The sequence below is a fragment of the Phodopus roborovskii genome, unplaced genomic scaffold, assembly GCF_943737965.1.
Source record: "Phodopus roborovskii unplaced genomic scaffold, PHOROB, whole genome shotgun sequence".
Taxonomy (NCBI): domain Eukaryota; kingdom Metazoa; phylum Chordata; class Mammalia; order Rodentia; family Cricetidae; genus Phodopus; species Phodopus roborovskii.
This window is the reverse complement of record NW_026126482.1, coordinates 12,852,112-12,864,742: the sequence shown is the minus strand read 5'-3', so window position 1 is coordinate 12,864,742 and position 12,631 is coordinate 12,852,112. Positions and strand designations below refer to the sequence as shown.

General features: G+C 48.2%; 1 protein-coding gene across 2 annotated transcripts in view; it reads right to left on the bottom strand.

Annotated features, from left to right (window-relative positions):
* Positions 1–12,631, bottom strand: part of Fgd3 (FYVE, RhoGEF and PH domain containing 3) — a 49,116-nt gene that overhangs the window by 19,037 nt on the left and 17,448 nt on the right. For both annotated transcript variants that reach the window (XM_051194303.1, XM_051194302.1), the window contains exons 4-9: positions 10,975–11,064; positions 8,628–8,764; positions 6,779–6,935; positions 2,871–3,009; positions 2,297–2,355; positions 781–927 (exon numbers count right to left, since the gene is read on the bottom strand). In XM_051194303.1, the coding sequence (XP_051050260.1) occupies positions 781–927; positions 2,297–2,355; positions 2,871–3,009; positions 6,779–6,935; positions 8,628–8,764; positions 10,975–11,064 (729 nt within the window). The remainder of the gene's footprint in view (positions 1–780; positions 928–2,296; positions 2,356–2,870; positions 3,010–6,778; positions 6,936–8,627; positions 8,765–10,974; positions 11,065–12,631) is intronic.

Here is a 12,631-nt window from a genome sequence, read left to right as displayed (position 1 = left end):
AAGCCTCAATCATACCCAGCTGTGAACCCAAGGAGCTACAGTAACAACTGGTCCGGCAAGACATGCCCACTGGTACAATAGTGGCCTGAGTGGCATGGGAGCAACCAATCAATTTCTGTCTGGATTTAAGGCCCATCCCACAAGATGAAATCATTGTCAGCCAATAACCTGTGGCTAGATATGCCACAGGCCTGCGGTTAAAAAAAAAAAATAAAGAAAGAAAACTTTCAGAGATACAGAGCCACCAGTATAAGACAGTATGATAGGGTGTTTACCTAGCAAATGTAAGGCCTTTCGAAGAGGCAAGTAGAAAGAGGAAGAGGAGGAAGGAGAAGAGAAAGGGGAGGTAGAGGAAAAAGAGAAGTAGCTATAGAAAAATGGGGAAAAAAGAATCGTGTCTCTTCCTGCATCAGCTGTTCGAGTGGAGCCCGTACTATAATTCCTTCCTGCCTTTCCCCTTCCCCATAACCCAGTTTGGTTCTGGGAAAAGTTAGGATCTTGATGTTGGGCTACAACTCTTTATATTTCTGGTTCCTGGAGGCTCTTTCATTGTAACAGAGGTAGATGATAGAAAACCAGAAATGCTGGATATAAAAGGCATCAATATTAGATGCTTGTGGAAACCAGGGCAGAGCCCTTGACAAGAGACAGCCCAGCAAATCATCAGGGGAGGCCACAGAAGAACCCCCCACCCTTGGGCTTCTGCATCTTGCTAGTACTGCCCAGAGCCTGAGAAGGCAGACGGGGGAGTTCTGGGGCTGGGATGGCAGCCTGGCTCACCAAGAAGAGGTGCCGGTCCTGCATGGTGCCATTCTTGGCAGACAATTTCTGGATGTTGCCCTCCTTGATCAACTCATTGGCTGGGTTAACGATGTCTTCTTCCCCACCCAGCTGCTCATACACCTCCAGGAGCTTGTGCATTTTCTCCTGCAAGAGACAGGAAGCTCAGGCAGATGCAAAGTCACCAAGGGCTAAGGAACTGCCTGGGACCCAGAGGTGAGCAAAGCCACGCTCTGCAACTGTGACACAGAGTGCATTGTAGCAACAAAATGGCTGCCAGCGAAAAGGGAAGGAAACACAGGATGACATTCGAGCTGAGTAATGAAGGGTGACTAGAAACTCACCAATCAGGGAATGATAAATTATAAACCTCTGTTGTCATGTGACAGGGAACTGTTCTACACCATTCCCATTTTAGTTATCTAACTCTGCACAAACTCTATGAGGTGAGTGGCAATGTTATCCCCAGTTTGCAGACAAGGAAATTGAGGCATGCAGGAGTCAGTTGAGTGGCTATGACCCAGACTGAGCCAATCTATGTATCACCTTCCCCAGGTCTGGTTGGGGAGTCACAATGCACAAAGGCACAATGGGTACAAGGTGAACAGCTCACAGCCCTAGCTCTTGGTTAGAATTCAATAATATTCACAGTAGGATTGAGCCTGTAGGGACTTAGACAATAGCAACATGGGCTGGGGTAGGACTTGCTAGGTATCAGACGTCTTGTCCTTGGACTTGCAATTTCTACTTGTGTACCTAGAAATTGGCAGGTCAGTCTGGCCCTTCTGTATGGATGCCATAGATGCTAATGAACAAAACAGCACAGGATGCATGGGACCCTGGAGGGCAGGGAAGAACCCATGACCTTGCTAGCAGGTATATAGAGGAGCAGTAGATACAGGTATAGTCATGGCATGTCCTAGCTTGCACTGGGAAGGTGTCTGTGATAGTACGAATGGAATTGGCCCCCATAAGCTCATAGGGAGTGGCAGTAATAGGAGGTGAGGCTTTGTTGGAGTAGGGGTGGCCTTGTTGGAAGAAGCATGTCACTGTGGAGATGGGCTTTGAGGTCTCTTTTGTTCAAACTTTGCTCAGTGTTGACACTGAAACCACTTCCTGTTGCCTTCTGATCAAGATGTAGCCAGCATCATGTCTGTCTCAGACCACCATGCTCCCTGCCATGATGATAATGGACTGAACCTCTAAAACTATAAGCAAGCCACTCCAATGAAATGTTTTCCTTATAAGAGTTGCCTTGGTCATGGTGTCTCTTCACAGGGATAGGAAGCCTAACGAAGACAGTGGATGTATGCCTACCTGGTTTGTACAGAGAGAGGCTGAGCATGCACTTGGTATTACTAGGGAGTGCTAGGATGTGCACCCAGCATGTGCTAGGGAGACTGGGTGATTTTGTGCTCACCCACCTGGAATCAGGGGTCAGGGTGCTCATTTACATGGTCTGCCCTCCCCACTCTCCCTGCTTATGCTTTGCTTCCCTAGGGCAGTCTGAACTCACCATCTTCCTGATGGCAGCGTTGGAGTGGTCAGCAGCTGTGGAGATGAGCTCCAGGGACCCTGAATGAGGAGAACTGAGTGAGCCTGGGCATGTGGTAACTCCACAAGTTCTCACTGGACAGGCTAGCAGTGAAAATGTGGGCATGGCTTCCAGCCGGAGGCCTTATTCCTGTATTTGGCTTTGCTCAGGGTGCCCAGACTGCTCCAGAGGTGTGGCCCAGAGAAAAGACAAAGCCCAGAGCCACTTGCTGAGCCTGCTGGGGCCAACACAGATGGTGCCCCTGACTCTCTTGCACAGTGCCCGGCCCTGTGCTGCCCACCAGTTACTCTGGTCTTGCACTGTGGGGCCCATTGCTGGATCCTAAGCTCTGAATGGAGCCAGTGCTTGGCAGTGTCTTCCCCAGAGACAGCATCCTTTTGTGTGATAGGAAAGATGAAATCACTCTCCTGGTTTCCTAGTCATCGGTCTGTGTCTCTCTCTGTTTTGTCTGTCTCTGTGTGTGTGTGTGTCTCAGCCCAGGGTTCTCAGCCTCTTACAGAGATTCCCCCTCAGCCTTGCAGCCACCCCCACTTACTCTCAGCATCCTTGCGGTCTGGGGCATCCCTGGGGAGCCTCTTCAGGTAGTCTTTGAGCAGCAGCTCATAGCGGGGGACCCTCTGCACAGGCTCCAGCATGTGATGCTGCAGCGTCAAGTTCCCACACACCTCCTGCTTCTGGGGGAACAGAGAACACACACGGGGTCACCAGCCTGCCCCCTGCTTCTGGCGCCACAGTCCCCGAAGGTTGCCTGGAGCTGCCTGCTCTTAATACACAATCAGCCCAGAACATACCTAATAGCTGGAGAAACTGAGGCTCAAAGGGGCCTAATGATGGAGGGAGGACTGGAACTCTCTGGGTGGGCAGGTTTGGGTTGAAGACACATATGAACCCCTCCCCCAGTATCAGTCCTCATGCCTAGAGGGGGCCGAGAGTCCTGTGAGTCCCTGCATCACAAATGAAGGAAAGAGCAGGAGGGCGCAGGAAAGCCTAGCCCTGTATTGTCCCCACTCCCCTCCCCCTCCAGATAACAGCAGCCTTTGCCACACTTTAGTGCTTTCTTGGTGCAGGCAGCAGGAGTCTACACCCTTGACCCTGCACACAAGCCTACCAGTGTCCACTGCTACCACGCTATTGCCCCTTTGCTCACTGAGGGCTCTCCTGCCATGCTGCCTGGCACATCTGCTTCTGCCATGTTGACAGCTAAGAGGACACGCTCACCGCCCCCACATTCATCCACTGCCCTGCCCCTTAGCAGGGCCCCAGCCACCCACATCCTCGTCAGGTCCCAGGACAAAACTTCTGGCCCAGTGGTGGTGGTGGCACATGCCTTTAATCCCAGCATTCAGGAGGCAGAGGCAGGCAGATCTCTGTGAGTTTGAGGCCAGCCTGGTCTACAGAGCAAGTTCCAGGACAGCCAGGGCTACATAGAGAAACCCTGTCTCAAAAAACAAAACAAACAAACAAACAAAAAAACTTCTGGTAGAGATGGCTTAAAATTCTTTTGGGTGTAATAAGTTCTGGAGATCCGAACTCAGATCCCTATGCTTATATGTAAGCACTTTACCCACCAATCTCAGCCGGTAAAACAATTAGTCTTTTGGGAGAGGGTGTTGTTTGGTTTGGTTTGGTTGTTGCTGGCTTTCTTTTTTCAAGATAAAATTTCTCTGTGTAACCCTGGCTGTTCCGGTCTTGAACTCAGAGATTGACTTACCTCTGCCTCCTGAGTGCTGGGATTAAAGGTGTGAGCCTCCATGCCTGTCTTTGGTTTATAAATGAAGGCTGCACTCATGAAAAATAGTATGAGTCTTGGGGCTGGAGAGATGGCACAAAGGTTAAGAGAACTTACTACTCTTGCAGAAGACCCGGGTTCAGTCCAAGCAACTATGTGACTAACAGCTGTCTGTAAGCCTAGTTTCAGGGTATCTGACATCCTTGAGAACAAGACATGCATAGGGTTCACAGACAAACATGTATACATACACTTTAAGAAAAGCTAAAAAAAAAAATGTCTGGGTGTCATGCTGGGAAGGCACAGATAAGCAGATACCACTGGCCAGCCTTCCCATGAGTTCTGAGTTCAGTGAGAGACCCTGCCTCAAAACGTAAGATGGAGAGTGACAGAAGACACTCAACCTCAGCCGACCTCTGACCTCTACTAGTATATACATGTATGAGCATATCCACACACATGTTCACAGGCATAACACACACACACACTATTTCAAGCAATAATCAAGGGAAGATGTGGAATGGATATTCATAGTGTTTCAAAGTCTCTCCTTGTTAGAAACTTAAGAATAGAGGGAAAAAAAAAAAAAAAAAGCAAAAAGGCTTTGCTCCAGTGATGGAGGCACTGCCCAAACTGAATCATAGAAAAACCACAGATAACCCCAAGCCACAAGGCAACCAATTCCCTCAAGAGGGCACAGGCAGAGCCTGTCCTAGAGGGAAGGACTCAACCTGGTAATGAGAGCAGTGTGTGGTCCTAGTGTGGCTCGTGAACCACAAAGAGAAAACACAGAAGTGCATCATTGGGATAGCTGATGACTGTGTAGGCTGTGAGGAGGAGACGGTGCTGTGACAGCCATGTGAGCTTCTCGATTTCAGTCACCACTGTGCGTGGGAGATACCCTCTTTCACACTTAGTGATGAACCTGCAGTGCTTACAGATGAGTTTCAGAACATAATAACCATCATGTGTGCTTAGAGATAATGGTAAATAGCACAGAGTGTCTGTGATGTCTGTGCGTTTGTCCTTTTGTGGTCATGCCTGGGTATGCTGTGTGTATTCATGTCTCTGGCTGAAAATTGAGCTTCTTCTAGGCTTGCTGATCAACCCCAGAACATACCTGTCTCATGACTGTACACTTAGCCCCAGTGCGAGGGTTCAGGCACATGCCACTGATGGGGGATGTTCTTTTGTATGCTGTGAATACATGTTTCTCTTATTGGTTGATGAATAAAGCTGTTTTGGCCAATGGACAGGCAGGGCATAGCCAGACAGGAAGTATAGGCGGGACTATCGGACTAGGAGAATTCTGGGTAGAGGAAGATACTACCCAGAGAGACACTATGTAGCTGCCGAGGAAGAAAGTTCCTGGGCATCACCGGTAAGCTAACCACGTGGAGATACACAGATTAATAGTTATGGGTTAATAATTAAGGGAGACCTAGCCAATAAGAAGCCTGAGCCATCTGCCAAACATTTATAATTAATATAATCCTCTGTGTGTTTATTTGGGACTAAACAGCTGTGGAACCATGAGGGACAGAAAATTCCATCTACATGCCACCATGCCAGCCTTCATCTGTGTACAAACTCAGGTTTCTCTAGCCTTAAATTGGTCATTTTACAAACTCTTGGTGAATGTTTGGATTTTTTAAGGCTTATAATTTAAAATATGCTTTGGATTGGATTAAGCAAAGAATTCTCCAGAGACCAAGGAAAACCTGGTGGTCATTTAATCCCATTTTGTCCAGGTCAAGGCTTCTTGGCTTTGCCCATGGACTTTGCATAAGAGAATTTGCTGTCAGGAGCATCCTGTGTACTGTTATCCTGGTCCAGATCCCATCCTCCAGGTACCAGAAGCGACGTCAGGATCAGCAGACACAGTCCAGGTCTTAGCCGAGAATGGCTGAACTGTGCTGAGGCCAAGGAGCAGAACCATGGCTGTGCCTAGCAGGAAGTATTCCCAGAAGACAGCCACTGTTCAGGGACAACATAGTGCTGGGGTGGTCAATGCAGACAACTGTCATCCCAATCCTAGAAGTGTCTGGTCACCTGAGGACCTGCTAGACCCAAGAGCCTGTTTGGACAGGGATAGTGGCCTGTGCTCGGGCTGAAAACTGCCTCGCCCTCTGGAGGGACATGTGTGCGGAGCTCACTGCACAGATGAAATTTATACTACATGCTTATGTGAGAATTTAGTGTCACAGCTTCTCCAGAGGGCTGGGAGATGGGGGGGGCAGTGTAACTGTTCAAGCATGAGGACCGACGTCAACCCCAGAACCCATGTAGAAAAAGCCAGGCGTGCTAATGCAGGCTTGTCATCCCAGCATTTAGGAGGTGAAGGCAGAAAAGTTGAAGGTTCAAGGTCATCCTTGGCTGCATAGGGAGTTCATCCTAGTCAGATCTAGAGACCTTGTCTTGTTGTGGAGGCTTATTGTGTTTGTTTGATTGCTTGGTTTGGTTTGGTTGTTGTTTTGGTTTGTTTTTGTTTTGGACATGGTCTTAGTATGTAGTGCTGTCTGGCCTGGAATTTGCTATGTAGACCAGGCTGGCCTCAGATTCACAAAGATTCGCCTGCCTCTGCCTCCTCAGTGCTGAGACTAAAGGCATATGCCACATGCTTGGCTTGAGACCTTGTCTTAATAAAATATATTTAGAGTTTAAAAAAAAAAGAAAAGAAAAGGTGTGTATGTCACACTCCTACAGCCACCTACCTGGATGCTGTGGATGACATCCTTAAACTGCGGAGAACGCTGGGTCCATGTGCTCACCAGCCCCATTGCCCTGTCAAAGTTCTTGACATACTCGCCATACATCTTCAGGAATGGGGCCAGTTTCTGCAGGATGTCTCCAAGCCGAGGGTTTGTGTCCCTGTGTGGAGAAGCGTGGTCATTAGTGAACAGTCTAGGCGCAGCAGTGCTCTGATGGTAAGCGTGCTCACCACCCTCTTAAAGCATGTTTCCTCCCAGATTGTGGACTGGACATTAAAAGGGGGTTTCTCTAAACACCTCAGCAGCACCGGCTGAGGCCCAGAACCCAAACAGAGGGTCTTAGCAATAGTGCTGCCCTTGAGTGGGGGGGGGGGCACAGTTATCAAAGATGTTGGTGAAGTGCCATCCTAAATGAGCACAGATTAGAAATAAGGGCTCTCTACATTGCTGTCAAAGCCATGGAGAAAAGGGAAGACTTTGCAGGACCAATGGTGAAAACTTCTGAGTGCGCTGAGTGAACAAATAGATTCTAGGAAGCAAACATTGTGCAGTTATTTCCTCTGCATTAAAACACCCCCTCCAGGAAAGGGAAGCTCCTTAAGACTCAGGCAGTAAAACTTACTAGGCTCGGGAAGCGACCAAAACTTCAGGAAGCTCCTGAATCTTACACAATTCAGAAGCACCCTCCCCCACCACACACACCCAAGGTCATACAAGCAGTAGCCATTGCTTGGGAGAGACTTTTCACTCTGCCAAGCTGCCATCAAGCTGTGGGGAAGCTCCTGGAATGCAGCTTTCATGAGACTTTGCTGCAGCCACCTCGAAGTCACCCACGCTCACTGCTGCAGCGAAGCTGGGATTGGGTGGAATCCAGTGTTTTGTTTTGTTTTTTGTTCTATTGTTGGAGCCCTATCTTGGGTAAGTAGATGTTCACATCTCCACAGGAAAAATCAACATAGTAAGGTTTGATCTTAACACTCTCTTTTGGAGATTTATCCTTAATAATTACCAAAACCAAAGGGGGAAAAAAAAAGGCATGGGCACACAGCCATCACTTGGGACTCCTATGAAACTGTATGCAAAGGTTTGACTTCAGAGATTAAGCAACCAGGGATGCAAGGCAAGGGGTCCTGTGTTATCATCATTACAGGTCAGAGGAGATACCATGAGGACACTCAGGGATTCCAGAGCACAGAAGGAGAAAGCCTGTGCTGCCAGACATTGACTATGTCACCAGAAGTCCACACCCAGGACACAGTGCAACCTGCTTTGCAGTTTCCAAAGATTTACAAAGTGACCCAGCCACACACTGAGACAAAGATGACAAGACAAACGCCCCCAATCTCCCAAGGCAAAGTCAGGAGACTTGAAGGGCATACAAGCCCTGTAAAGGAAGGTAGGCAAACTTCAAGCTTCCCAAAATGCAGGGAGCATACGTTTAAAACTGGTAGGCCTCTCTGGTGTCATGGCACTAATTGTGGCTTGCAGCTTTTGCTGAAAATAGGCAAAAGCTGAGGAGCACAGAAAGCAGAGGGCCTGGAGCCACTCCTGAGGAGAAGGTCCTTTCAAAAAGCAAAGATAGAAACGGGCTGAGAGGGAAAATAAAACCAGCAGCACAGTTCATTGTGTTGCTTCCAGATGTCAATCTCATCTAGATCACAAGCTGAAAGATGCCCAAGGCCCAGTCAAAGCCACTAACCCGGAAAAGGCAGGGCTAGGGTTGGAACCAGAATCTCAGGGAAGGGAGGCACCCAGGCCTCCAGGAGACAAACCCCCCACCTCCAGAACCCGTCAGGCTTCCGGCAGAGGAACTCAGGGTTAGGGGCCATGTGGAGGGCTCTGCCACACTCACCACTCCTCTGTGATTCTCTTCTGCAGCTCGGGCAGGAGGAACTGCCCATGGAAACGGTAGATGGAAGAGATGTTGGAGAAAATGCCAGTGATGACTTCTGGAGGGATCCCTGCTTCAGTCAGCTTGGTGCAGAAAACCTGAGCACAGAGAAGCCCACAGTGGTAACTGCATGGGAGCCAGCCGGACACCTACCACAGGGATGGACTCTTGAGTTCCTTTTGTTTTCTAACCTCGAACTCACAAAGACCAACCTGCTCTGCCTCCCAAGCGCTAGGATTAAAGGTGTGCACCACCACCACCTGGTTTGTTCTTTAATTTAAAAAAAATTAATTAGATGGGCACGCCTTTAATACCAGCAATTGGGAAGCAGAGGAAGGTGGATCTCTGTGAGTTCGAGGCCAGCCTGGTTTACAGAATGAGTCCCAGGATAGCCAGGGCTACACAGAGAAATCCTGTCTTGAAAACAAAACAAAACAAAAAACAAAGACCAAACAAAATTTACCGTGTGTGTGTGTGTGCGTGTGTGTGTGTGTGTGTGTGTGTGCGTGTGTGTGTGTGTGTGTACACGCACGTGTGCACGCGCGCACACGTGTGCAGGCCAGGGCAGTGCTGCCAGTCCCCACCACATTCTCTTGAGTAGGGTCTGGAGCTAGGTTAGCAGTCAGCAAACCCCAGCAGCCCTCCTGTCTTTGTACCTCCATGGTGCTGGGGTTACAGATGTGCGTTTTGTCTGAGTCACGTCTATGCACCACATGTGTGCCTTGTACATTGGAGCCTTTGGATCTGGAGTTACAGATGGCTGTGAAGCCCTACGTCAGTGCTAGAGACCAGACCCAGGTCCTCTGGAAGAGCAACCAGTCCCCCCAAATGCTGACCCACTGCTCCAGCCCCCAAGGGTGAACTTTTTACTTGGGTGCTGAGATTCAAACATAGGACTTCATGCTTGCACATAAAAACATCTGTGTTGGCTAGTGTTATGTCTACTTCACCCAGGCTAGAGTCATCTGAAAGGAGGGAACCTCAATTAAGAAAATGCCTCCATAAGATCCTGGGGCATTTTCTTAGTGATTGATGGGAGAGTGGCCAGCCCATTGTGGGGAGTGCCATATCCCTGGGCTGGTGATCCTGGGTGCTCTAAGAAAGCAGGCTGAGTGAGCTTTGAGGAGCAAGCCGGGAATCAGCATCCTCCATGGCCTCTGCATCAGCTCCTGCCTCCAGGCTCCTGCCTTGTTTGAGTTTCTCCTTGCTTCCTTCATTGATGGACTATGATGTGGAAGCATAAAGCAAAATAAACCCTTTCCTTTCCAGTTTGCTTTTGATAATGATGTTTCAAAACAACAATAGTAACTCTAACTACTGAGCCATCTCTCTAGCCCCATTGAGGTTTTTGTTTATTTGGTTGGTTGGTTTTTTTGGAGCCTGTCCTGAACTTGCTCTGTAGACCAGGCTGGCCTTGAACTCTCAGAGATCCACCTGCCTCTGCCTCCCGAGTGCTGGGAGTAAAGGCGTGCGCCACCACTGCCTGGCTCTCACTTAGGTTTTCTTAATGATTGTCAGATCCAGAATCTTCCAGCTTTAAGTCTTATTGACAGCTTGCTTATAGCTGAGCATCATGGGTAAGGTAGGAATAGTGCATGGGTGATGGAGTGTGATAATTTTCCTCATCACCCTCTCAGAAAGGGAAGGAGATCTTCTCTGGCTTGTGAGGCAGAGGAGGGAGCCACACACCGAACAAGCTTTGTTTTCCTGGGTGCTAAGGATGTTCTTCACATTTCCTCATGGTCAGGGACACACAGCACCTTCTGGTCTAGCTATGGATGTTCTATGTGAGTGCAAGTGTGCATGTCCATACGGGTACAGGTTTACATGGGCATAGGTGTGTGTGCATGCCTGGGGAGGTTAGAGGACAGTTTCAGGTGTCGTCCAACTTGGGGTTTTGTTGTTGGTTTTTTTTTGTTTGTTTGTTTGTTTGTTTTGTTTTGACAAGTTCTTTCCACTGAACCTTAATCTTGCCAAGCAGGTATCTCCCTGACTCCACCTTCCCAGTGCTGGGAAGTATTAGCCAGCACTATTAGCATGGCATTTTTACATGAGTTCTAAGAATCAAACTCAGACCCTTGTGCATGCAAGGCAAACACTGTACTGACTGAGACGTCTCTTCAGATACCAGCATCTATTCATGTCCATGAAGAAATATCCCCCAGTGTGAACAGACTGGGCTTCTGCCTGGAACCACAGCACTTAGTATTTGTCATTCCACTCTAAGCATAGAACCCAAACAATTAAAGGGATGTATAGTTTGAATTCGGGGCATGGAGAGAAGGGGCTTCCCAGGCCTATGGGCTACCTGGTCCAGCAAGTGTAACCGCCTCACGTAGGCTTCTTCTGTGTTCAGGAGTTCCTGGGCGATGTGTAGCCGCTTCTGTGGGTCAGAGCACTGCAGGGAGAAGGGAAGCCACTTACTGGGGGGTGGGGTACACCTAACACGGCTACCCACAATGCACCAGGATGCAGAGAGCAGAAGGAGGCTCCTGAGTCTCAGACATGGTACTTGGTTCTCTTAGATGCTATTTCTATGGAGAGTTCTTGAAAAAGCACAGCAGTTTCTGCCAATCTCACGCAAAGCTACTACAGTCCAGATGGGACAGTTATGTTTCTAGACTTCTAAGTGGGGAGCAACCATAGCAACCACACCAGAATCCAATGTACAGCTGGGGTGCAGTTCAGCGAAAGAAAATTTGCCTACCACATACAAAACCTAGGGTTCCATCACTAGCGCACACATGCACACACACACACAAACACACATGCACACACACACACACACACACACACACACACAGAGGTCCATACCCTATGGTGTTGTGGAATATTTAACTATCTAAAGATGTGTTACATTTATTTATGTTGTGTAATATTACTTTAACTGTGTAAAGGTGTGTTACATTAGTTTCTGCTGCCTTTGTTAATGATGTAATCTTTTCTGCATTTGTTAAATTATATAAATATGTGTTGTGTTTGTTTCACGTTGCCTGCCTTAGGCACTTGATTGTTCAAAAATCTGAGCCGGGGTGTGTGTGTGTGTGTGTGTGTGTGTGTGTGTGTGTGTGTGTGTGTGTGTGTGTGTGTGACAAGCCTTTAGTCCCAGCACTCGGGAGGCAGAGGCAGGCGGACCTCTGTGAGTTCGAGACCACCCTGGTCTACAAGAGCTAGTTCCAGGACAGCCTCCAAAGCCACAGAGAAACCCTGTCTTGAAAATCACAAACCAAAAACAAAACAAAACAGGGAAAGGAATGGGTGGGGCTAAGAGGCAAAAGAGAATAAATAAGGAGAGAATCTAGGCAAAGAAGAAGGAGAGGCGTGGTGATATAAAGCCACTGGAGATAAAAAATGCAAAGCTAAGCACATCCATAGAGCCAGTCAGTGGTGATACACACCTTTAATGCCAGCAGCCATATTAGCAAGCAATAGAGGCCAGGCAATGGTGGTAGACACCTTTAATTCAAGAACTCAGGAGACAAGCAGATAGATCTCTGTGAGTTCAAGGCCAACCTGGCCTACATAAGAGTGAATCAGTCTAAAAGAGTAACAGAGCTCACACCTTTAATCCCAGCACTAGGGAGGTATAAAAGGAAGAAGCAAAGGCTCTCTTGTGAGATTCAGTTTCCAGACAGGGAGAGCATTTGTCTCTGAGGACTCGTAGAGACAGGATTACCTTTCAGTTTAGTAGAGGTAAGAGCTACTGGATTGGCTACTTTGCCTTCCTGATCTTCAGCATGAAGCTTGAACCCCAAATCAAAACAAACAAACAAACAAATAAAAAACCCTAAAATGTATTCCACAGTTATGGAGGCTGGAATTTCAAGATCAAAAGCACTGGAGGGTCTAGTGAAATCACAAGTCTCTGTGTCAACATAGTGACGCTAAGGCTTGAGCTGGCAGCGTAAAAGGGTGGGAAGGTGAAGAGGGAGGGATACTGCATCCTCAAGTGGCAAAGGAAGAGA